This window comes from Ovis aries, chromosome 2 (genome assembly GCF_016772045.2).
Source record: "Ovis aries strain OAR_USU_Benz2616 breed Rambouillet chromosome 2, ARS-UI_Ramb_v3.0, whole genome shotgun sequence".
NCBI lineage: Eukaryota > Metazoa > Chordata > Mammalia > Artiodactyla > Bovidae > Ovis > Ovis aries.
In genome coordinates this window covers 49,546,610-49,565,010 of record NC_056055.1, presented here as the reverse complement: position 1 = coordinate 49,565,010, position 18,401 = coordinate 49,546,610, and the positions used below count along the sequence as shown (strand labels likewise).

Here is an 18,401-nt window from a genome sequence, read left to right as displayed (position 1 = left end):
AGGGACAGGGTGGCCGGGCATGCTGCAGTCCATGGCGAAGCAAAGAGTCGGACTCAACTGGGCAACTGAACATCAACATCTGCTGACTATCTGAAGTGCACACATGGGGAAACTGAGGCCAGAATGGGAATGACCTACCCAGGGGTCTCTAGCTAGGAAACACACAATAGGTCTGGTCCCAAAGTCTTCTATTGGGCCTTACTGCTGATTGAGATAGGCCAGAAATCCAACCCCTTCCTGTGTCAGCATGGCCTTTGTTCAATTTGCTGTGTGTTGGGACTTTCCTGGTGGTCCAGTGGTTAAGACTCTGTTCATCGAAGGCAGAGGGTGCAAGTTTCAACCGGTGGTTGGGGAACTAAGATCCTACCTGTTGTGTGGTGTAGCCCAAATTTCCTTTTTTAAAAATTAACCTGCCACATGTGGGTAAATGTCTTCTGGGTGACCAGAACCTGTGTATGTGTGCAGTGTGTGAGAGACAGTGGCAAGTTCTCCCCTATCTGCCCAGCATGGAGCTTTCTGTACAAGGTGGTCCTGTGCTCATGGCAGGTTGAGCTGAGGAAGGAGGGGACGTGCACCTCAGAGGATCAGGGTTAGGGGGAGGTTCTGAACACGCGGGAGAGCACCCTGAACATAGGCATCCTGTAGAAGTGAATGTGCATCTCCTACTTTAGGGTATGGATCTTCCACAGTGCCCCCCTGCTGTTTTGAGGAGCCCCTTTACTCTTAGGGATATTGCCCCGGGAAGGTTCCCTGGGTAACTCCTTTCCCTCACCTGTAGAATGGAGCGTGTCCTGATTGCTGGGGGCCTCGTGTCTGGGAGAGGGATGCTCTGAGCTGGGGGGCCCAACCCTGGGTAGAGAGGTGGGGCTGTGAGGGATCAGATCCTCCAGCCAGGAAGGCAGCAATCCCTGGGGGTGGTGGGGGCGACAGCTGTGGTGCGGGGCCAGGAACCTGACACTGGGGCTGGGCCCCAAATGCCTTTCAGGAAGAGCTGAGGGAGGGTGGGCAGGCTCCCAAGGAGCAGCAGCCGCCCCAGAGATTCTCGGAGTTCAACCCCACCCCCAACTCCCTGCTATAGCCTCCCTTGTCATGTAGATGGTTCTTCCTCCCATTTTCCTTTGCCTGGGGTATCCCCACCAGCCCTCACAGCTCAGGAGGCCATAGGCCAAGCTTGCCCTTTCTCCTGGGTTCTTGGGGGGAGGTGTTCTAGCTTGGAGGAGCTCTCTCTGGATTTTCCAGTTAGCAGCCTCTAAGGCTTAAGGATGGCTTAAAACACTTGTGGCTTTTGTGACTTTGGGCAAGTTGGTTAACCTCTCTGAGCCGTCTCATCTGTAAATCAAGCTCTGTCTGGAGTGAGTGGGTGCTCTAGGACAGGCAGTTCACATTCCTGGCTCTCGCTCCAGCTCCCCGATACCGGGCTGGAGGCCCCACTACTCAGTCCTTGTTGCCTGTGGTCCCCAATCCTGTTGCTGCACCACAACACCCATGCCCCACAACAGGCTCTGACCCAGCACTCAGGTGGTACTGTGGTGCAGCCAGGTAGGAACCAGAGGTGACAGTGCTGGGTCAGTTGCATAGTACCACCCCTCCCAGTGAAGGAGGAGGAGGGGATAGACACTCTCAACTTTGGGCAGAACTTCTCTGCCCGGGCGTGGCGTGTGTGTATGTGTGTGTGGCAGGGGCGGGTGGGGAGAGATGAAGCAGAGGGAAGACAAGTGAAGACAAAGGATGAGGGAAGGAGCAAAGGGAGGTGGGGGCAGAGGCGGGTGGCATACCGGAGGGGAGGGGTGGGGGTGCTTTATCCAGCAGCCCTGGTCTGAGCTGGGGTCACATGCTGTACTTTTGCCGAGGAGGGAATCTGGTTTTAAAGGCTGGAGTCAGAGGGACCAGCTGGACCCAGTCTCTCCTGGAACCGTGGGCCTTTTCTGGCCCCCAGGGCCCTCCTGGTTATGCCTTCTTTATGAAAAGGTCATTCACTGCCAAGGCTGTGTGCTTCACTCTGCCGGGTAAGCCGACTCAGCACCAGCATCATCTCCTTTAACCCTCCCGGCGTTCCAGGAGGCTGGACCCCCAGTCTTCTTGGTGATGGCCCTGAGGGATACGGCCTGCAACCTGTTGGGGGTGCAGCCAGGACCCACCCCCCCCAGGCTGCTCTCAGACCACCATCATGCTTCATAGTTACTGTTTGTTGGTGAAAGGACCTCAGCAGACAAAAAAAGTTTAGCAAATATGAAAAGGCCATCAAGCCTTGGTGTACAGTGTTCACAGGAAACTGAGCTGGGCAGCTGCCCTGATGGATGTGGGAGGAAAGGAACCCTGAGGGTCCCCTCCCTGGGGCTGGTGATGGGAGGGAACAAAGGGTCTGGTGCGCCAACCCCTCCAAGCTCACACTGGTGGGTGAGAGAAGGGCCTGTCCCTGTCCCCAGCAATGGGTGTGGCCTCCCTCCCAAGCCTCGAAAAGAACCTTGGATCAGAGCAGGAGGCTTTTCTGTGAGAAGCCCTACCCTAGGCCCTCATAGCAAAGATTGCTGAGCCCAAGGCTAGCCTGGCAGACAGTCACAGGCTTTGCTGAGCAATGAGCTGCTCACATCACTTGTACAGCCTCGACCCCCTGCACGGAGGGGGATGGGGGAAGCCTGTCTGCTGAGGAAGGGCCTGGAAGAGCCCAGAACTGGAGCTGAGTTCTGCACAAGCGAGCCCTGACCTGGCTGCAGGCTCTGTCTGTCTCACCACCTTTTTCTCTCTCTCCCAACCACCCAGTTTTCAAAGAGGTGACTCTTCCTGCCCCTGACTATGAAGTTGGTGGTGGGAGATCAGACTTTGGCAGCTAATCAGGGCTCTCTGTTCAATCCTCGCACCAAGTTTCTCTTGGTGGTGGACAGGGGTTTCCCTAGAAACCCCCCAACACCCCAGATGGGCTGTGAGGAGAAAGGAGAGGGCAGATGAAAGGCTCAGGAAACGGGTAGGTGGGAAGCCCAACCAGTATTTGAGAGATGCTGTCGCCCACAAAGACAGGAGCTGTAAATGCATATGGACCCAGCTCCTCCGGGAACCAGGACTGGCCCTGCAGAGACACCATGAGAAACAGCAGCAACAGACGTCCTAGGCTGAGAAGGCCCTGGTGGTGCGACATCCTGGAGCCCCAGGCCCACCCAGGAACAACCAGTTACTGAGAACTGTTTAGGTTCCAGAGCTTGTGAACTATTTCCAGTATTTACACTGTTATACACAGATAAAGCTTAGAGAATGTTCAAGGTTAACCCTATTAAAGACAGCACTCTTGCTTGTCTGGGTGCTAAAGTGCTCTGCAGAGGAAATGAGAAGGGGTGCATCCTGGGTGTGCTCATGAGGAGAAAACCCAACCAGTGGCTTCAGAAGCCAATGTTTCAATGGGGAGACTGAGTCCCAGAGAGGAGAAGGGACTTGCCCAGGGTCACATATCGCTGCATGGCTGTCCTTCTCTGGGCCTGCCAGCCCAGGGCGAGAAAGGGCTTGGGGAGGGCAGGCAGCCATGTCAGGGCTCTGCCTCCCCCTCATCCTCGCTGGGGCAACCCTCGGACACCGAGGGGCCCTGGGCTGCCCGGGTCTCCAGGTACTCGGCCTTGAGCTGCTCCAGTTCATTCAGCTCGGCCTCCAGCCGCTCCCGGTGGGCCGCCCGCAGCTGGCGCAGCTGTTTCATGGGAAAGGGGTTCATGTCGTTGAAGGCGATGTGCATCAGCTTCCTGGGGAGAAAGCAGAGTCAGAGTCAGCAGGCATCCTGGGCACCCCTGTGTTCACTCCGCTCAGGCAGCCGAGGCCCTTTCCTGAGAGGAAACAGTGACTGAGAAGACAGTTTCCATCTGAAGTGATAAGTACTGAGGCAGGAGGAAACTTAGGGCTGAGGGACCTCTAACCTTGGAAGAGCAAGTTGGTCAGGGAAGGCTTCCTGGAGGAGGGGACTATGAGCTGAGTTTTGAGGAAAAAGCACAGGTGGGCGAGACAAACACGGTGCTGGTGGGAGTGCAGGGAGGCATTCTAAGCAGAAGAACCTGCAGGGCCAGAAGCCCAGAGATGGAGGCTGTCCTGGGAACTCAGATAGCTCTGTTGGGCAGGATCCTAGGGCATGGGTGTTGGGGGCTGGAGAAGGTGGGCAAGAAATGAAACTGCGTGCTGTCCTTGAACGCCATGTTAAGGGGACAGATTCGGAGGCAGTGGGATGTCCCTAAGATCTCCAAGCTGTGATGGAGGGTCAGTGTTGCTAATGAACCTGCACTGGGAACAGCAGCCGCCTCTCTGCTCTGTGTCCTGGGCTCGCACATGTTGCGGGGGTGGAAGGGTGGGGGCAGAAGCGGGTCTCACCGGCTGTCACAGATGGTCTTGGTGAAGAAATGCAGGTACTGGTAGATTTCCAGGCTATCCTGTAGCCTCAGGAGTGCCTCCTCATTGTACTTGAAGATGGCCAAGGCATAGCGGAACACCACCTGGGGGGCAGAGTGGGGTTCAGGGTGGGGATAGGGAGCAAGGGCAGGGAAGCCCCAGAACCCACACCCCCAGGCGGTGTGGACAGCCCTGGGCAGGCTGCAGAGATGGGAGGCTTGGAAGAAACATGTGGGGCAAAGCCAAGGTGGGGGTGGCTGGAAACCGCATGGGGAGCTCAGCTGGCAGTCGGGATTGGGAGCCTGACTGTCCTGGGAGCCTGGGCAAGGTGTTGCCTCTGTTGGATCTAATGAGGGTAACCCTGTCTTTACCTGGGGTGCTAGCAGGAATTGCATGGAGAGATGGATCTGAGGGTGCTTGGTGAACTGTGAGGTCCACCACTATGGGGAAACGTGGCGGAGGCCAGGGGAGGGCCTGCCAAGGGTTTCCTCGCAAGGAAAAGGGCAGAGCTGGGAGAAGCCGTCCTGTCTAGGGCTCTGTCTGAACAGGAGGAGGGGGAGGCAGCAGTGGTGTGCCTTCTGAGCAGGCTGGAGCCCCCTGTCCAGGGGAAGGGAATCCTCCCAGCTCTAGCATGGTCTTCAGAGGCAGAAGCGCCACTTCCTCTCAGGGGTGCAGAGCGCTTGAGCTGATGAAGCCAGGCTCCCTAGAGAGGTCCCCCAGAGCCCTGCTGGCTGGGCTCCATCCTCCCATCAGCCAGGGGCAGAGTCAAGACTCAAGAGGAGGCAGGGACTTGCTCAGGACCCTCCTGCTCACCCTCTGCAGAGCCCTACCTTGATGCCCTCGTAGAGGAAGGCGTCCCAGACCTGGAGGAGGATGTTGCTGATGAGACTGTCTGCAAAGACCACAAGGAACCAGTTGAAGGTGATGAAGGACAGGTCCACGCGGCGCTGCCCCAGGTGGGCCATCAGCCTGGGCAGCTTCTCCAAGAGGAGGTCCTGTAGCACCCGCTGGTCCACCTGCAGCCAAGAGAGGACCCGATGGCTGCCACCCTGCAGGAGGGGCTGCCTGCTTCCCGTCTACCCGTCACACCCAGCCCTGGGGCTGCTCCCAGTGGGTCCTGCCCTGTCTTGGGGCACAGAGTGTCCGGAGGAGCTGGTGCCCAGCCTGACAGGGAGACACGTCACTCCATAGGTGAACAGCCTTCCAGGTTGGAGCTCTGATGCAGAGGTCTCTGTAGATCAGAAGTTCTTAGCCCATGGAGTTTGGGCCCCTTTATCCTGAACGCCAAGCCAAGCAGGAGCTGAGGCTTGGATCGGTTGACACCACAACCACGACTTTGCACCTATTTTGGGTTTGATGCACCAGATGCTCAGGGCAAGGTCGTGGGGCCCAGAGGTGCTGCTGCTGAGCGTGGTCACTGTCATGCCTCAGTCCTTGTTTCACTGGACCTGGTTGATTACACCCAGCACTAGCTCCTTCCCTGCCCTAGGATATGGTTGTTCTGTGGTTGCTCCTATCTCAGTGATGAGCTCATTTTAGGGTCCTCTTGCTCTTTCTTTCTTGGAACTGCTGGTTTCTCAGCCTTCTCCCCGTTTAAGTCTTCTTCCAGACTTAGCTCTCGGCTGTGGTGAACACCCTCTTCCTTCCTTCCTCACCCTGAACTCCAGGTCTGCTGTGGAGCTCAAAGCCTAGGGTAACTCACTAAATCTAAGATGCCACTGAACCCGCTGAAGGATGCATGGATGGACTGATGACGTCTGAGATTTACTTCAAGGTCATCAAAGTAGGGGGAATGGTGTGAGTATAGGTGGGAATAGTACTAGCCTCCCTGTGTTGATAATTATTGAAGCTAGATAATGAATACGTGGAGGTTCATTACACTTTCTGTTTTTGTACATTTGAAATTTTCTGTATTTGAGAAAATACATGACCAGAGATGGTGTGGCCATCCTGTGATAAGGACAGCCAGAAAGAGCCTTTACCTTTCTCATTATCTGTGAAAAATAATCCTTCATTTAAGCCACTCAATGGCACCCCACTCCAGTACTCTTGCCTGGAAAATCCCATGGATGGAGGAGCCTGGTGGGCTGCAGTCCACGGGGTTGCTAAGTTGGACACGACTGAGCGACTTCACTTTCACTTTTCACTTTCATGCACTGGAGAAGGAAATGGCAACCCACTCCAGTGTTCTTGCCTGGAGAATCCCAGGGACGGGGGAGCCTGGTGGGCTGCTGTCTATGGGGTTGCACAGAGTTGGACACGACTGAAGTGACTTAGCAGCAGCAGGAGAGATTAGCTCAAGTTGGAGGAGTAGAAGGAAGTGAACTCACCCCTTCTTATGAAAACCACAAAATCACAACTAACTGCTGAATAGCCATCATCAAAAAATCCCTGGAGCCTACCAAAAAAGGTACTATTAAGTTGGGCCTCCCTGCCACACAGCAAAACACAATCCTCACCTGATTCACCACCTATTTCCTGATGACTCCTAAGTCTTCATCTCCATCCCTGATCTCTCTCCTCACCTCTCCACCCAGAAGGAGAAAACGGTGCTTGAAGTAGGAAAGGGGAACAGGATGGGGGGCGGGGGCGGTGCAGGTAATGGCTTGGTAGGTTTCGACGGGGAGTGAGAAGGCTCCCTCTGAGTAGCATCTGTCTCTTCATCAAGCAGAGGCACCGATGCAGCAAGAACAGGACAAGGGGTGAGGAGGGAGAGGCTGGAGGGAGGAGGTGTGAGACGGTCTTGCATTTGCACCTCTCAACAATCCCGGGAAGCAGTGCCACGCCCATTCAGAAGCAGGCAGGCCTGAGGTTCGGAGAGGTGATGCCACCTGCCAAGGGCACAAGGCTGTCTTCCGAGGGGCCGGTTCTGACCCTAGCTCTGCCTGACCCCAGGGCTGGCCTGCGCTCAGAGGGCAGTGCAGGGGCTGTGAAAGGACAGAGGCAGCTGGTTCTTAGCAGGCGATTATGGGAGCCTGTGAAGCACCCTAGTCGTCCCGCCCTCCCAAGTCGCAGCTTCCTTGTTACCTGACCTCTCTTTTGAAACTCTCAGCTGGCAAACACCAAGTGGCACTAGATTTCCTCCTCCTCCCTTCCCTAGGATATCTGCTGCCTCTCATAACACAATGTCCTCACTGGAGTAACAACAACCTATGGTGTGGGCAGGGCCCTGACAATTCTCAAGGCCATCAGCTCACTGGAATATCACAGCAGTCCCAGAGCAGGGTTTATTGGCCCACTGTACAGAGGGAGAAATGGAGATTCAGAAATTCATTGGCTCTTAGGAACAATTCAGTGGTACCAACCTGCGTGGCCCCCAATCCTCTCCCTGACCGGCTCACCTGGGATGCCAAGAGCGTCTTGCTGTAGTAGTCAGCGGGCATGATGGTCTCCACGATGGCCACCAGACACCAGAAGGCACTCTCCTCCTCATCCAGGACCAGCAGAGCGATGGCCGCCAGTCTGGAGTGGGAGGAAAGCAGGCCTGGAGTGATCCGTGGCAGTCATAACCGAGCAGCCCGGGGCAGGTGCGGCTCCCTGGGGCGTGTCCTCCCCACCACACTCCCTGACCAGGCTGGTGTTCCTGGGAACTGGGGCGAGATGAACATGCTTTTGAAGAGGACTACCTAGGAGATTTATGGAGCAATGGGGATCATCTTAGAGCAGGGCCTCTGGAGTCCTGTTGCCTGGGTATGAATGCCGGTCCTGTAGCTTCCTTGCTGGGTGACTGTGCGCAAGGCCCTTAACCTCTCTGAGCCTCAGCCTCACAATAATCCTAGGACTGTTTCAAGGACGAACGGAGTAAATACACACTAACTGGCTAGCACAGTGCCTAATGGGCTTCCCAAGTGGCGCTAGTGGTAAAGAACCCACCTGCCAACGTGGCAGACATGAGACGCGGGTTTGATCCTTGGGTTGGGAAGATCTCTTGGAGGAGGGCATGGCAACCCACCCCAGTATTCTTGCCTGGAGAATTCTATGGACGGAGGAGCCTGGTGGGCTGTAGTCCAGGGGGTCGCGAAGAGTCTGACGCAACTTAGCGTGCGTGCACAGTGCCTAACATGCAGTGAGATCTCTTTATAAAGTTTAGCTGCCCTCACCTTAATATTCACAGGCTTTGAGACCTTGGCAAGCGTGTTCGTCTCTCTCTGCCCCACTCTTATTACCTGTCAACGGGGGTTAACAATAGCCCCCTCCCAGGCCTGAGACACGAAGGCGACAGACACACAGCATCTTGGTCACTGTCTGGCACCCACCAGGCGCTCAGTACTCAGAATTCCTTTCCTCCTTTGCTTCCCCTCTCCCCCAGAGTTATCACGACGCTCTAGAGATCATGGATGAAAAAGAAGAAAACCCCACAGTGCTGAGCAGGGATGTCTGCCTGGAAGAAGCACGATTTTCTCTCCTTCCCTGGCAGATTTCATCCAGGGTGCATCTTTTTTTTTTTTTTTTTTGGCTTTTTGGCCATGCCAAACAGCATTCAGGATCTTAGTTCCTGACCAAGGATCGAGCCTGTGTCCCCTGCAGTGGAAGCACAGAGTCTTAACCACTGGATCGCCAGGGAAGTCCCCAGGGTGAATCTGAGAATACACCACCCAGGAATGTTCGTGGCATTATTCATAATAGCCAAAAGGTAGAAACAATCCAAATGCCCATCAGCTGGTTAGTGGATACTCAAAGTATGGCACATCCGTGCAGTGGAACGTAGCTCAGTAAAAAAAGAACAAAACATATGCTATGGCAAGGAGGAACCTTAAGAGCATGCTACGGGGAAGAAGCTTGATGCAAATGACCACACATCATATGACTAGCATATGAAATGTCCACAAGAGCACTCACAGAAACAGAAGCAAGATTTGTTGTCCAGGGCTGCAAGTGGGAATGGAGAGTGACTATGAATTGGTACAAGATGTCTTTTAGGGGTGATGGAAATGCTCTAAAGTTGAATTGTGATGGCAGCCACACAACTCCGTGAATTTACTCCAGATCATTGAGTTGTACACTTAAAACTGGTTGGGAAAAAATGGTTAGTGATGAGAGGCTGCTGGCATTCACTAGGAGCCTATCAACCTTTTGGGGCTACAGCCAGACTCCAGCTGAATACATTCAGGCCTGAGAAGGTCTGCAAAGGAGGGTGATGTGGAAAAGAAAAAACTGTTAATACTTTAAATAACTCTACTTATATATTAGAGAGAAATGAATTTTAAAATTTTGCTGTGAATTAGTATTAAATCATTACTATGATATCTGTCATGCTCTAAACAAGCTGGATTTGTTGCATAAAAGCAGGTTCTGTCCTCTTGAGACAGCACACATGCAGTTCTAATGGCTGCCACTGGACGGCAGCACTCAGACAAGTGAAAGGGGCTGGGTTTGAAGGGCCTTTGAAAGAATACAGTGCACTCTCCACATTTCAACAGGCTCTATTACAAACGTGTGTGTGCGTGTGTGTGTGTGTGTGTGTGCATGCGCACTCAGTCATGCCCAACTCTTTGGGATCCCCTGGACCGTACAAATAACCTTGTATTTAAAGCAATAGTATGAATATCTGCCTAAATGCCAACAAATACAGCATTCAAAGAAAGAAGTAAAGAAATACCTCAGCTGTTCCTCTATAGCCCTCAGCAGCCTCTGTGCAGTCTCTTTCCACTCCGGGAGAAGCTTCTTTCCTTCTACAAGCCTTCCACAAGGCTTACCTCTAGACATTGTCTTGCTATGGGAATTTCCCCCTGCTCCTTCAGCATAGATTAGACTCCAAAACTCATATGTGGCTAACCCCATTCTTGCTCTCAAAAAAGTTATATCTGATCAGGAAAAAAAGTTTCTGAGTGCTCTCAGCACACTCTCCACTATAGCTCCCCTTGTGAGCTTGTGAGTGTGTGGGCATACGGTAGGAAGGACCAGGTCTGGGGGCTGGAGACCAGGGTTAGCAGATGGCTTAGCCCCTATGCATAGTGAGGTCCAGGTCAGGTTCCTTAGCTTCTCAGACACTCTGTTGTGTCAGCTGGGCAATGTGGGCACCAATGCCCACCTCTCACGGCTTTCCTGAGGATTAGATGACATCAGGTATGTACCTGGCATCCAGGAGGCTCTCCTTAAGTCTTAGCTCCTACCTGACCTTTGTGTGAAATGCACAAATCATTCACACTAATCTCATAGCTTTCAGTTCCCTTCAGATCTCATCTTAAAGAGGATTAAAAAGTTTTGTCCTTTCTGAATTTTAACATGTTCAAACAGATAAGTGTGCACGTTTCTGCTCAGCTGCTGAATGAATAAATGTGTAAATTTCTATGGACATCCCTTATAGCAGATGTTTAGAGTACTGTGAAATCTGAACAAATTTCCAAAGAGGCATAGACTGAGAGGCATTGCTGTTCAGGTTTAACTCTGAATTCCCAGAAACTGTACATGTACAGGGCTTCCCTGATGGCTCAGTGGTAAAGAATTCGCCTGCCAATGCAGGAAATGCAGGTTCGATTCCTGGGTCGAGAAGATCCCATGGAAAAGGAAGTGGCAACCCATTCCAGTATTCTTGCCTGGGAAATCCCATGGACAGAGGAGCCTGGTGGGCTACAGTCCATTGGGTCACAAAGAGTGGGACATGACTCAGCAACTAAACAACACATGCTCAGCTTCACCCAATTTGAGCTGGGAAAAAGGTATTAAAAACAGCTACGTTTAGGAACCATTCCAGTTTGAGTAGGGACACTCTGAATATTTATTCTGTGTTAGGTAAACGCTATATACTTCCTATTCTGAAAAAAAGAGCTTACATATGAATGGCTTATGTAAATTTTGTCTGAGTATATATGTGTTTAAATTAAGTTGAACCAAAACTTGCTTTGGGAAATATTTGCGATTAGGCCACCTCTATGGGGGCAGCCTTGAGAGCTCCCCATAGTACTGGAAAGGCACCTCTCTGTCTCTTTGGAGCCTCCCAAGAAGTCAGAGAGGTCAAACAGATGGAGACAAGCAGTCGAAAGGACATGTTGAAGACAGAGTTGGGCCGAGTCCCAGCCCTACCAAGTCACCCCATCCCAGCCCCGCCCTACCATCCCTTGTCTCCTGCTGTTGAACCAGAAGTAAAAATTAATCCAGGCTGGGCCAGACTCCTTCCTTTGGGAATTTAGGCCTGCAACGTGAGGGTGTTGACAAGTGAGTTGCTGAAAGCCTTGACTCAGGGGCTAAGGTCTCTATTCTGACAGTCTGGATGGGCTGGAAATATCCACAGAATGGCAGTGGGGCTGGTCTGCTGAGAGAGAAGGAAGCAGCCATGTATTATGAGAAGTCAGAGACCTCCAGGGAGGGCTGTACAGTCTCAGAGAACAGCATCTCCTTGGATGCAGCACGAATGGCACCCCCTGGGGTCGTGCTGTGGCCCCACTAGAGGCAGCAGTGGCCTCGGCTTGCAACGGCCATCTGCCCCCAGCCCTACTTCCTTCCCGACTTTCAGGAGCTTCCTCTGTCTCAGTTACAAATTCTATCTTCCTAGGGCTCCTCCGAGTGGATTTTGTTTAAAGCAATGACCCCTGACCCAGGCAGCTGTGCAGTACTACGTGAGCTGGCAGTGGGTTACACGACCCCAGTGGCCCCCTCGTGTGCTCTCTGTGGGAGCGGCACCACCCTGAGGACATGTCACAGGGGAGGGGACGGGACGAGGAGCCTCAGGCTCTGGCCCAACTCTGTCTTCAATGTGTTCTTTCACCTGCTTGTGCCCGTCTGGTTGACCTCCCTGGCTTCTTGGGTGGCTCCAAAGGGACAGAGAGGTGCCCTGGAAGGTCGAGGCTGTGTAGCTTACCTGTTTAGGCCCTGGCAGTAGCCAATGGTGGGGTTCTGCCAGGAGAAGGCCAGTAGCACCCGGCGGAGCTTGTCAGGGAAGCTGGAGGTGGGACAGGTGAAGTGCTTGTTGTTGGGGAAGGTCCGGTTCAGGTCCAGCTCGATCTGGCGGGCAGCAGGGTGCTTGCAGGCCTGGCCCTGGCTCAGCAGGGCCTGGTAGCAGCCAGGGGCCTGCAGGCGCTGGACGCGGAGGCGGATCAGCCACCTCCAGACACGCGGCCGGTGCTCGAGGGGCACGCCCGCCCGCAGCAGCTGCTTCAGCTCTGCTGAGGGGGCCAGCTCGCCCAGGGTGGCCCAGCGCTCCCGCAGTGGCCGCTCCACGGCCTCGTGGGCCAGCAGGCGGTGGGAGTGCACTTCCAGGGCCTGGATCTTGGCCAGCAGCCTCAGGTCCTCCACCTCATAGCTGGGCACCGTCAGGAAGCCGTACTCGTCGTACTCACTGCCAGCAAAAGTCCGCATCAGCAACACTTTGCAAGGCCCTTCCCCAGATAAGGGTCGGTGAGGAGAGGGTGGGGCCTGGGCAGGGAGCCTGCGGGGCTTTATTGTAAGTTGGCCATGTGACTCCGGGCAGGTCACTTCAGTGCTCTGGACCTCAGTTTACTCTGTACAGTGGGTACAGGGGCTCCTGCACTGCCTCATGAAGACCCAGTGAGATCCTCAGATGTAAACTGCTGGGGGCTAGACTAGACAGCAAGTGCTAAAAGAGATATGCTCATTCATTCTGGGCAAATATAAAGGACCCTCGGGACTTCCCTGGTGGTCCCGTGGTTAAGAACTTGCCTTGTAATGCAGGGCACGTGGGTTCAATCCCTGCTTGGGAAACTAAGATCCCACAGGCTGTGGAACAACTAAGCCTATGCGCTGCGGCTAATGAAGCCTGTATGCTCTGGGGCACGTGCGCTACAACTAGAGTCTGGAGACACAGTGCAAGATCCTGCATAATGCAACAAAGATCCTGCATGCTGCAACCAAGAGCTGATGCAGCCAAACAAATAAGTATTTTAAAAAAAAGAACCCTCTTATTACTCCATGAAGCCTTAGGTCCGAGGAGGCCTGTACCACCATTGGACAGCCACACTTCCACAGCCAGGAAGCCCAAGGCCAGATGGGGAGCAGGCAGCGCCAAGAAGCAGCAGGACCGAGCAGTGGAGACCCATTCCACACAGCCTTTCATCAGTCAGCATTCATTTGCCCCGATTATGTGCTCTGCCTGTGCTATCTCATTTAATCCTCACGATCCTGCGAAGCTGGTGATCTTAGCCTACGCCTTAGGGAGGCTGAGTAGGAGGCTCAGAAAGGTAAAGTGACTTGTCCAAGGTTACACAGTGAGAAAGCCAAGTCCGCCTCCAAAGCTTGGGTGCCAGCCACTGGACCACCCAGCCTCTAGGGACCTTTGACCCCAGCCACAACCCATTCTGTTTAACTGCCCGGGTCCACTGTCCTCAGGAAAGGCTTGGCTCAGAGGAGGTAGGTGGCTTGTGTCCCCTCCTCCCCTCTCTGACAAACACCTCTGGAGACAGTCTGGGGTAGCGGGAAAAAAACAGAATTCGGGAAGCAGGCCTATGTTAGCTACACTAAGGTGCTGTGTCGTCTTGAGCAGGGGCCTGCCACGCCTCTCGGCTGTAAAATGGGGTTCATCCCAACCACATGCTCATCCGTCTGAAGGTACAAGGAGGTAGGGGATGGGCAGCGCTCACACCCGGTCAGCAGCACTGGCAGCAGGGTGGCTGGCGGCACCCGGGGCCTGCAGACCCAGCCCTGCTCTGGGCTCACCTGACAGTGCCGGGGCTGAGCACGATGCTGTCGGCCGAGGCCTCGCTGGCTTCCCACTGCAGTGCCTCCTGGATGAGCTGCCTCAGGAGCTCTGAGCACTCGCCGGCCTCCACCCCCAAGGCCTCCTGCAGCCTCCGCAGCCCTGCCAGGTACTTGCTCTCCACCCGACAGTTCTGGGCTTGGAGGTAGGCGCACTGTGGGAGGGAGAGGTGGGGGATGGTCAGGCCACCTGGTTGGGCTTGGGCCAGAGGCCTGAACAGCTTTAGGCAGTCCAGCCCTTCTTCCAGCTCTCATCTCCCATCCCTCCGACCCCAGCCATTCATATGAAGAAAAGGAGAGGAGCCCCGAACCCAGGAGTTTACAGTAAGGCAGAAAGGGCTCCAGGCAAGAGAACCAGGCCCAGGGCTGGAGCTAGATTCAGAAACAAGAGGGGAGAGGTGGGCAGGGGCAGCACAGGCTCTTGCATGGCCTGCAGTCCCATGCTAGTTCAGCAACTACAGGCTGGGTGACTTACAGCAAAATTACTTAACCTCTCTGTGCTTTAATGTCTTCATCCGAACACTGGGGATAATAGAGTCTGCCTCAGAATTCTTGTGTGACTCAGATGAGCCAAGGTATCTAAAGCCCTTGCAGGGCACTTGGCCCAGAGAAAGCTCCCTCTAGGGGGTATACCTGAGCAGTGCCCAGGGGATGGACGTGGAGCTCTGGACACTGCCCTTGTGCCTTCTAATGTCACCTGGGGGGCTTTTTCTGCTCCTCCAGCACACCACCTCTCTCCCACCTCGTGGGGCACACACTGCACATTCCCCGTCTGCCTGCCCCCATATCTTCCTGTTTCTTTGTATGCCTCGTGATATTTTGTTGAAAATGGAACATCTGAACCTAATAAGGTGGGGTGGAATTAATTAAAGAAAGCTCAGCGAAGAAAAGAGTCCGGTCAGGCCTGTATGGGGACCTCTCAGGTCCTGTCACCTGCAGCACTAATTGCTCCAAGCAGGAAGAAGTGTACACCTACATCTCTGATGGGACTGTGCCTCCACTTCAGTCTCCAGCAGGTAAAGCAAAGACTTCAGTAGTCCAACCAGTGAGAAGCCTCCATACCTCTAGTGGACTTTCTGGTTATCACAGTCCCTCCTAATCCTTCCCTTTTCCCTATAAAAAGCAAGTTTCCCTTCCCTGTTCCTTGAATTTGCCTGTGGTTCACCACAGTTCATGGATCCCAAGTTGCAATTCCTCTGGTTAGTCCCAAATAAATTTGCTTTTGCCTGTAAAATAACTAGCCACTATGTTATTAAAACTGACAGTGGTAACTCTGGGAATCAGATTCTCCCTCTTACTCTAGGGTTTGCTGTTTTTGTTTTGATTGTTTATACCTCAAGGATAAACAATAAGGTATAAACTTGAGTTTTTAGGTCTTTTCTGTGCCTTTCCCTGGGCACGTGTGGTCACTTTCTAATTTCCCCCACATGTGCAGTTGTTTTGGAATAGACAATACCTGGCTCCCAAAAAGGGGGAAAAGAAGTATGAAGTTGGCAGGGGGTGGGGGGAAGGGTGCTGGCCCTTTAAATCCCTGGGCGGTTACTTTAGACGGGGGCCAGGGCTTGCTACAAAGCGGGGAGGCAGGACAACAGTGGCTGCCTGCCTTCCTCTCACCCTGTGATCAGAAGCAGCAGTCAGCAGAGCACAGATCTGACATGCGGATGAAGTTCACGAAGGGCACAGTCCGGAGGGTGAGCAGTTGGGTCAAGAGGAGAGAGTGAGACCGTGGTGAGGGGGTGAGTGGACTGGAAGGGTGGCTGGAGACTGAGATGGCTAGACCTGGGCTCCGCCCTCACCTTCATCAGGAGGGCCTTCTCCTTCTCAGCCACCTTCCTCCAGATCTTTGTGACCTGGTGGATCTCAGAGTTGAGAAAGCGGTTCTGGGTCCGGTATGCTTCCATGTCATCCTGAAGAAGAGAGCAAAGCATTTAATGGGCTGCACCAGAACCATCTCCCTGGTCCTCACTCTCAGATGTGCTGCCAACACTCCCTTCAGAAATTTCCAATAATTCCCAATATTGGCAAATAGAAAAGGAACTCTGAAAGAAAAAAACAATATTGATAGTCCCCTTCTCTAATCTTGATACCAGTGTGATATGGTAGAGAGAGCATCAAGCCTAGAGTTCAAATACCGGCTCTGATTTCCTGGACGGGAGGCCCACTGAGTCACTCTGACTCTGTTTCCTCTTCTGCAAAAGGGGCAAGTTTCACCAAACTCACCTGGCAGCTGAGACTAAGTGAGCTAATGTGTACACTGCTACAAGGAGCAAAACAGAACCATTCCAGTAGTGTTTGTTTTTTAAATGAACACATTTTGTCACATATTGGCGATCATTTTGAGCAATTCTGGGTGAGAATTTTCTACTTGGTGTCACTTTGTAAATATTTTTCTGTGTTTCTACAGGAGCTTCCTAAAGACGATTTTTGACGTCCGATGACTATTCTAGGAAGTGAATTTACCATAACTTAGATATAATCCTTCTCCTGTTGCTGTTTTTTCATTTGAGCCTTAGATGTTTTTGGTTTGCCTCTCTTATGAATAAATCTGTGAGGCCTATCTCTAAGCCTAGAGTTCTCCTTTTTGCAAGCTGTCCAGTGGAGGGAGCATGAATCCTCCCGCCTGGGGCAAGGAGAAGCTGACCACCCACTGAGGAGGGTCAAGCAGGAGCCTGAAAGAGTGACCACAGCCACCACTGCCACGGCTCCATCTTTATTCTGCTTGGAAGGACTCTGCAGAAGCAGTGGACAACACATGCTCACGTTGATTCCAGGGCATTTACTAGTTGAAACTCAATCCCTTTCTCTTGCATTCAAAAAATTGTACTGGGCTGGCTGTAGGTGAGTGTGAGAGACTGCTGCAGGTTGTGACTAGATAGGACTGATAGGGGCAGAGTGAAGGGACATAGTAGGTGATTAAATAATTTGTAACTCAGGGAACTCACACTGGGGCTCTGTAACAACCTAGAGGGGTGGGAAAGGGTGGGAGGTGCGAGGGAGCTTTAACAGGGAGGGGACATATGTTCACCTATGGCTGATTCGTACTGATGTATGGCAGAAATCAAACCAATATTGTAAAACAATCATCCTTCAATTAAAAATAAACAAAAAAATAGCAAATCCCACTAGGGGATTATAAATAGAAAAATCATAGCAGACCCTTGTAAGTTAATGATTACTTGAAAAAGAAGGTTTGCTTAACCACAAAACCAAGCAGGCTTGCTTAGCAACCAATCCATGCAATAGAAGCACTAGACATGCCCCAGGTAATAAAACAACGGTGGCCTGAGACCACATCCTGCCCAGTGAGCTGAGTAAGCGAGGACACGTTCTCTGCTCACATAAAAAACAATAATTTGTGGACCTAGCTTGACCATGGAAGGATAAGAAAACTCCCCTGCTCAACCTGGAGAAGCTGATGATGCAAGCAGGATGTCTACTAAAGAAAGACAAAGAAGGCCTTCTCCCTGTCCCTACTTTTCTTTTGATTATAAAACTGTAGCTCAGTAAGCTCTCGAGCACAGCACTCTCTCACCTGGCCTCTTGTAAGCCTCACAAGTGTCCTATTTCAATAGATCACTCCTTATCTATCGCTCTGCGTCTCGCTGAATTCTTTCTGTGCTGAGACATAAAAGACTACGGTACTGGAGCTCCTCGGAACCCCCTGAAATGCCACCCATCTCCTTCAGGCCCTGATTAACAACAGCACACCTTGCCTGTGGCACTTCAACAACGGGGATGGGTCACTTGCGCACGGCTGACAGGCCATCCTGACCCTCTCCATTAGATCCCTCCCAGCCCAGAAGCTCCAGTTCACGTCCAGGGGCTCTCCAAGGCTTGGGACGTGTTGCACAGGGTGCCCTGCTTGCAGCCCAGACAAGGAGGGCAGGGACGAGTGCCCCGTGAGCAGCTGTGGGCCTGGTGGCGTCCGGGGGTGGCGTCCGGGCAGTGCCTTCCCATTCACTCACTGCCCTACCCTGAGTGTTCTTCTTGGCTCAGAACTGTAGGAAGGAAAAAGAGAGACCTCAGAGAAGAGAAAAGCCACGTGACTGTCACCAGGGAAGCAAATGAGGAAAACACAACTGGAGAGAGGGGACAGGGAAGAAGCGTCTGCCCACCTGCTCTCACAGGGACCAGGGAGCCGGGGACCGGCCCTGGTGCTAGTGGGGCAGGAGCAGATGGGACACGGGGAGAGCCAGGGTCTGGCGGTGGCCCTGCCACTTCTGCTGTGTGACCCTGGATCAGTGCTTCCTCCTCTCCAGGACGTTGCTGGCCCTGCCAGCCAAGCTCTGTATTCAAGTGGTCAGTGATTCTGTTCTCACACTGACAGTTTGGACAGGGGGGAGATTTCCTCAAAGCTGAGCGTCCTCAACCACAAGGGCAAGCAGGAGATGTGAACA

The 18,401-nt window shown here is 53.2% G+C and overlaps 1 protein-coding gene across 2 annotated transcripts in view; it reads right to left on the bottom strand.

Annotated features, from left to right (window-relative positions):
• Positions 1-3,179: 3,179 nt before the first annotated feature.
• The window catches only part of TBC1D2 (TBC1 domain family member 2), a 42,875-nt gene continuing 27,653 nt past the window's right edge, over positions 3,180-18,401 (bottom strand). The window contains exons 1-8 of one of the 2 annotated variants that reach the window (XM_027964402.3): positions 17,713-18,002; positions 15,801-15,911; positions 13,966-14,159; positions 12,155-12,631; positions 7,698-7,818; positions 5,187-5,372; positions 4,339-4,460; positions 3,180-3,722 (exon numbers count right to left, since the gene is read on the bottom strand). In XM_027964402.3, the coding sequence (XP_027820203.1) occupies positions 3,515-3,722; positions 4,339-4,460; positions 5,187-5,372; positions 7,698-7,818; positions 12,155-12,631; positions 13,966-14,159; positions 15,801-15,905 (1,413 nt within the window). In that variant the 5' untranslated portion in view covers positions 15,906-15,911; positions 17,713-18,002 and the 3' untranslated portion in view covers positions 3,180-3,514. Of the gene's footprint in view, positions 3,723-4,338; positions 4,461-5,186; positions 5,373-7,697; positions 7,819-12,154; positions 12,632-13,965; positions 14,160-15,800; positions 15,912-17,712; positions 18,003-18,401 lie in introns of those variants that run through there. The other variant, XM_004004228.5, reaches the window with a different exon arrangement.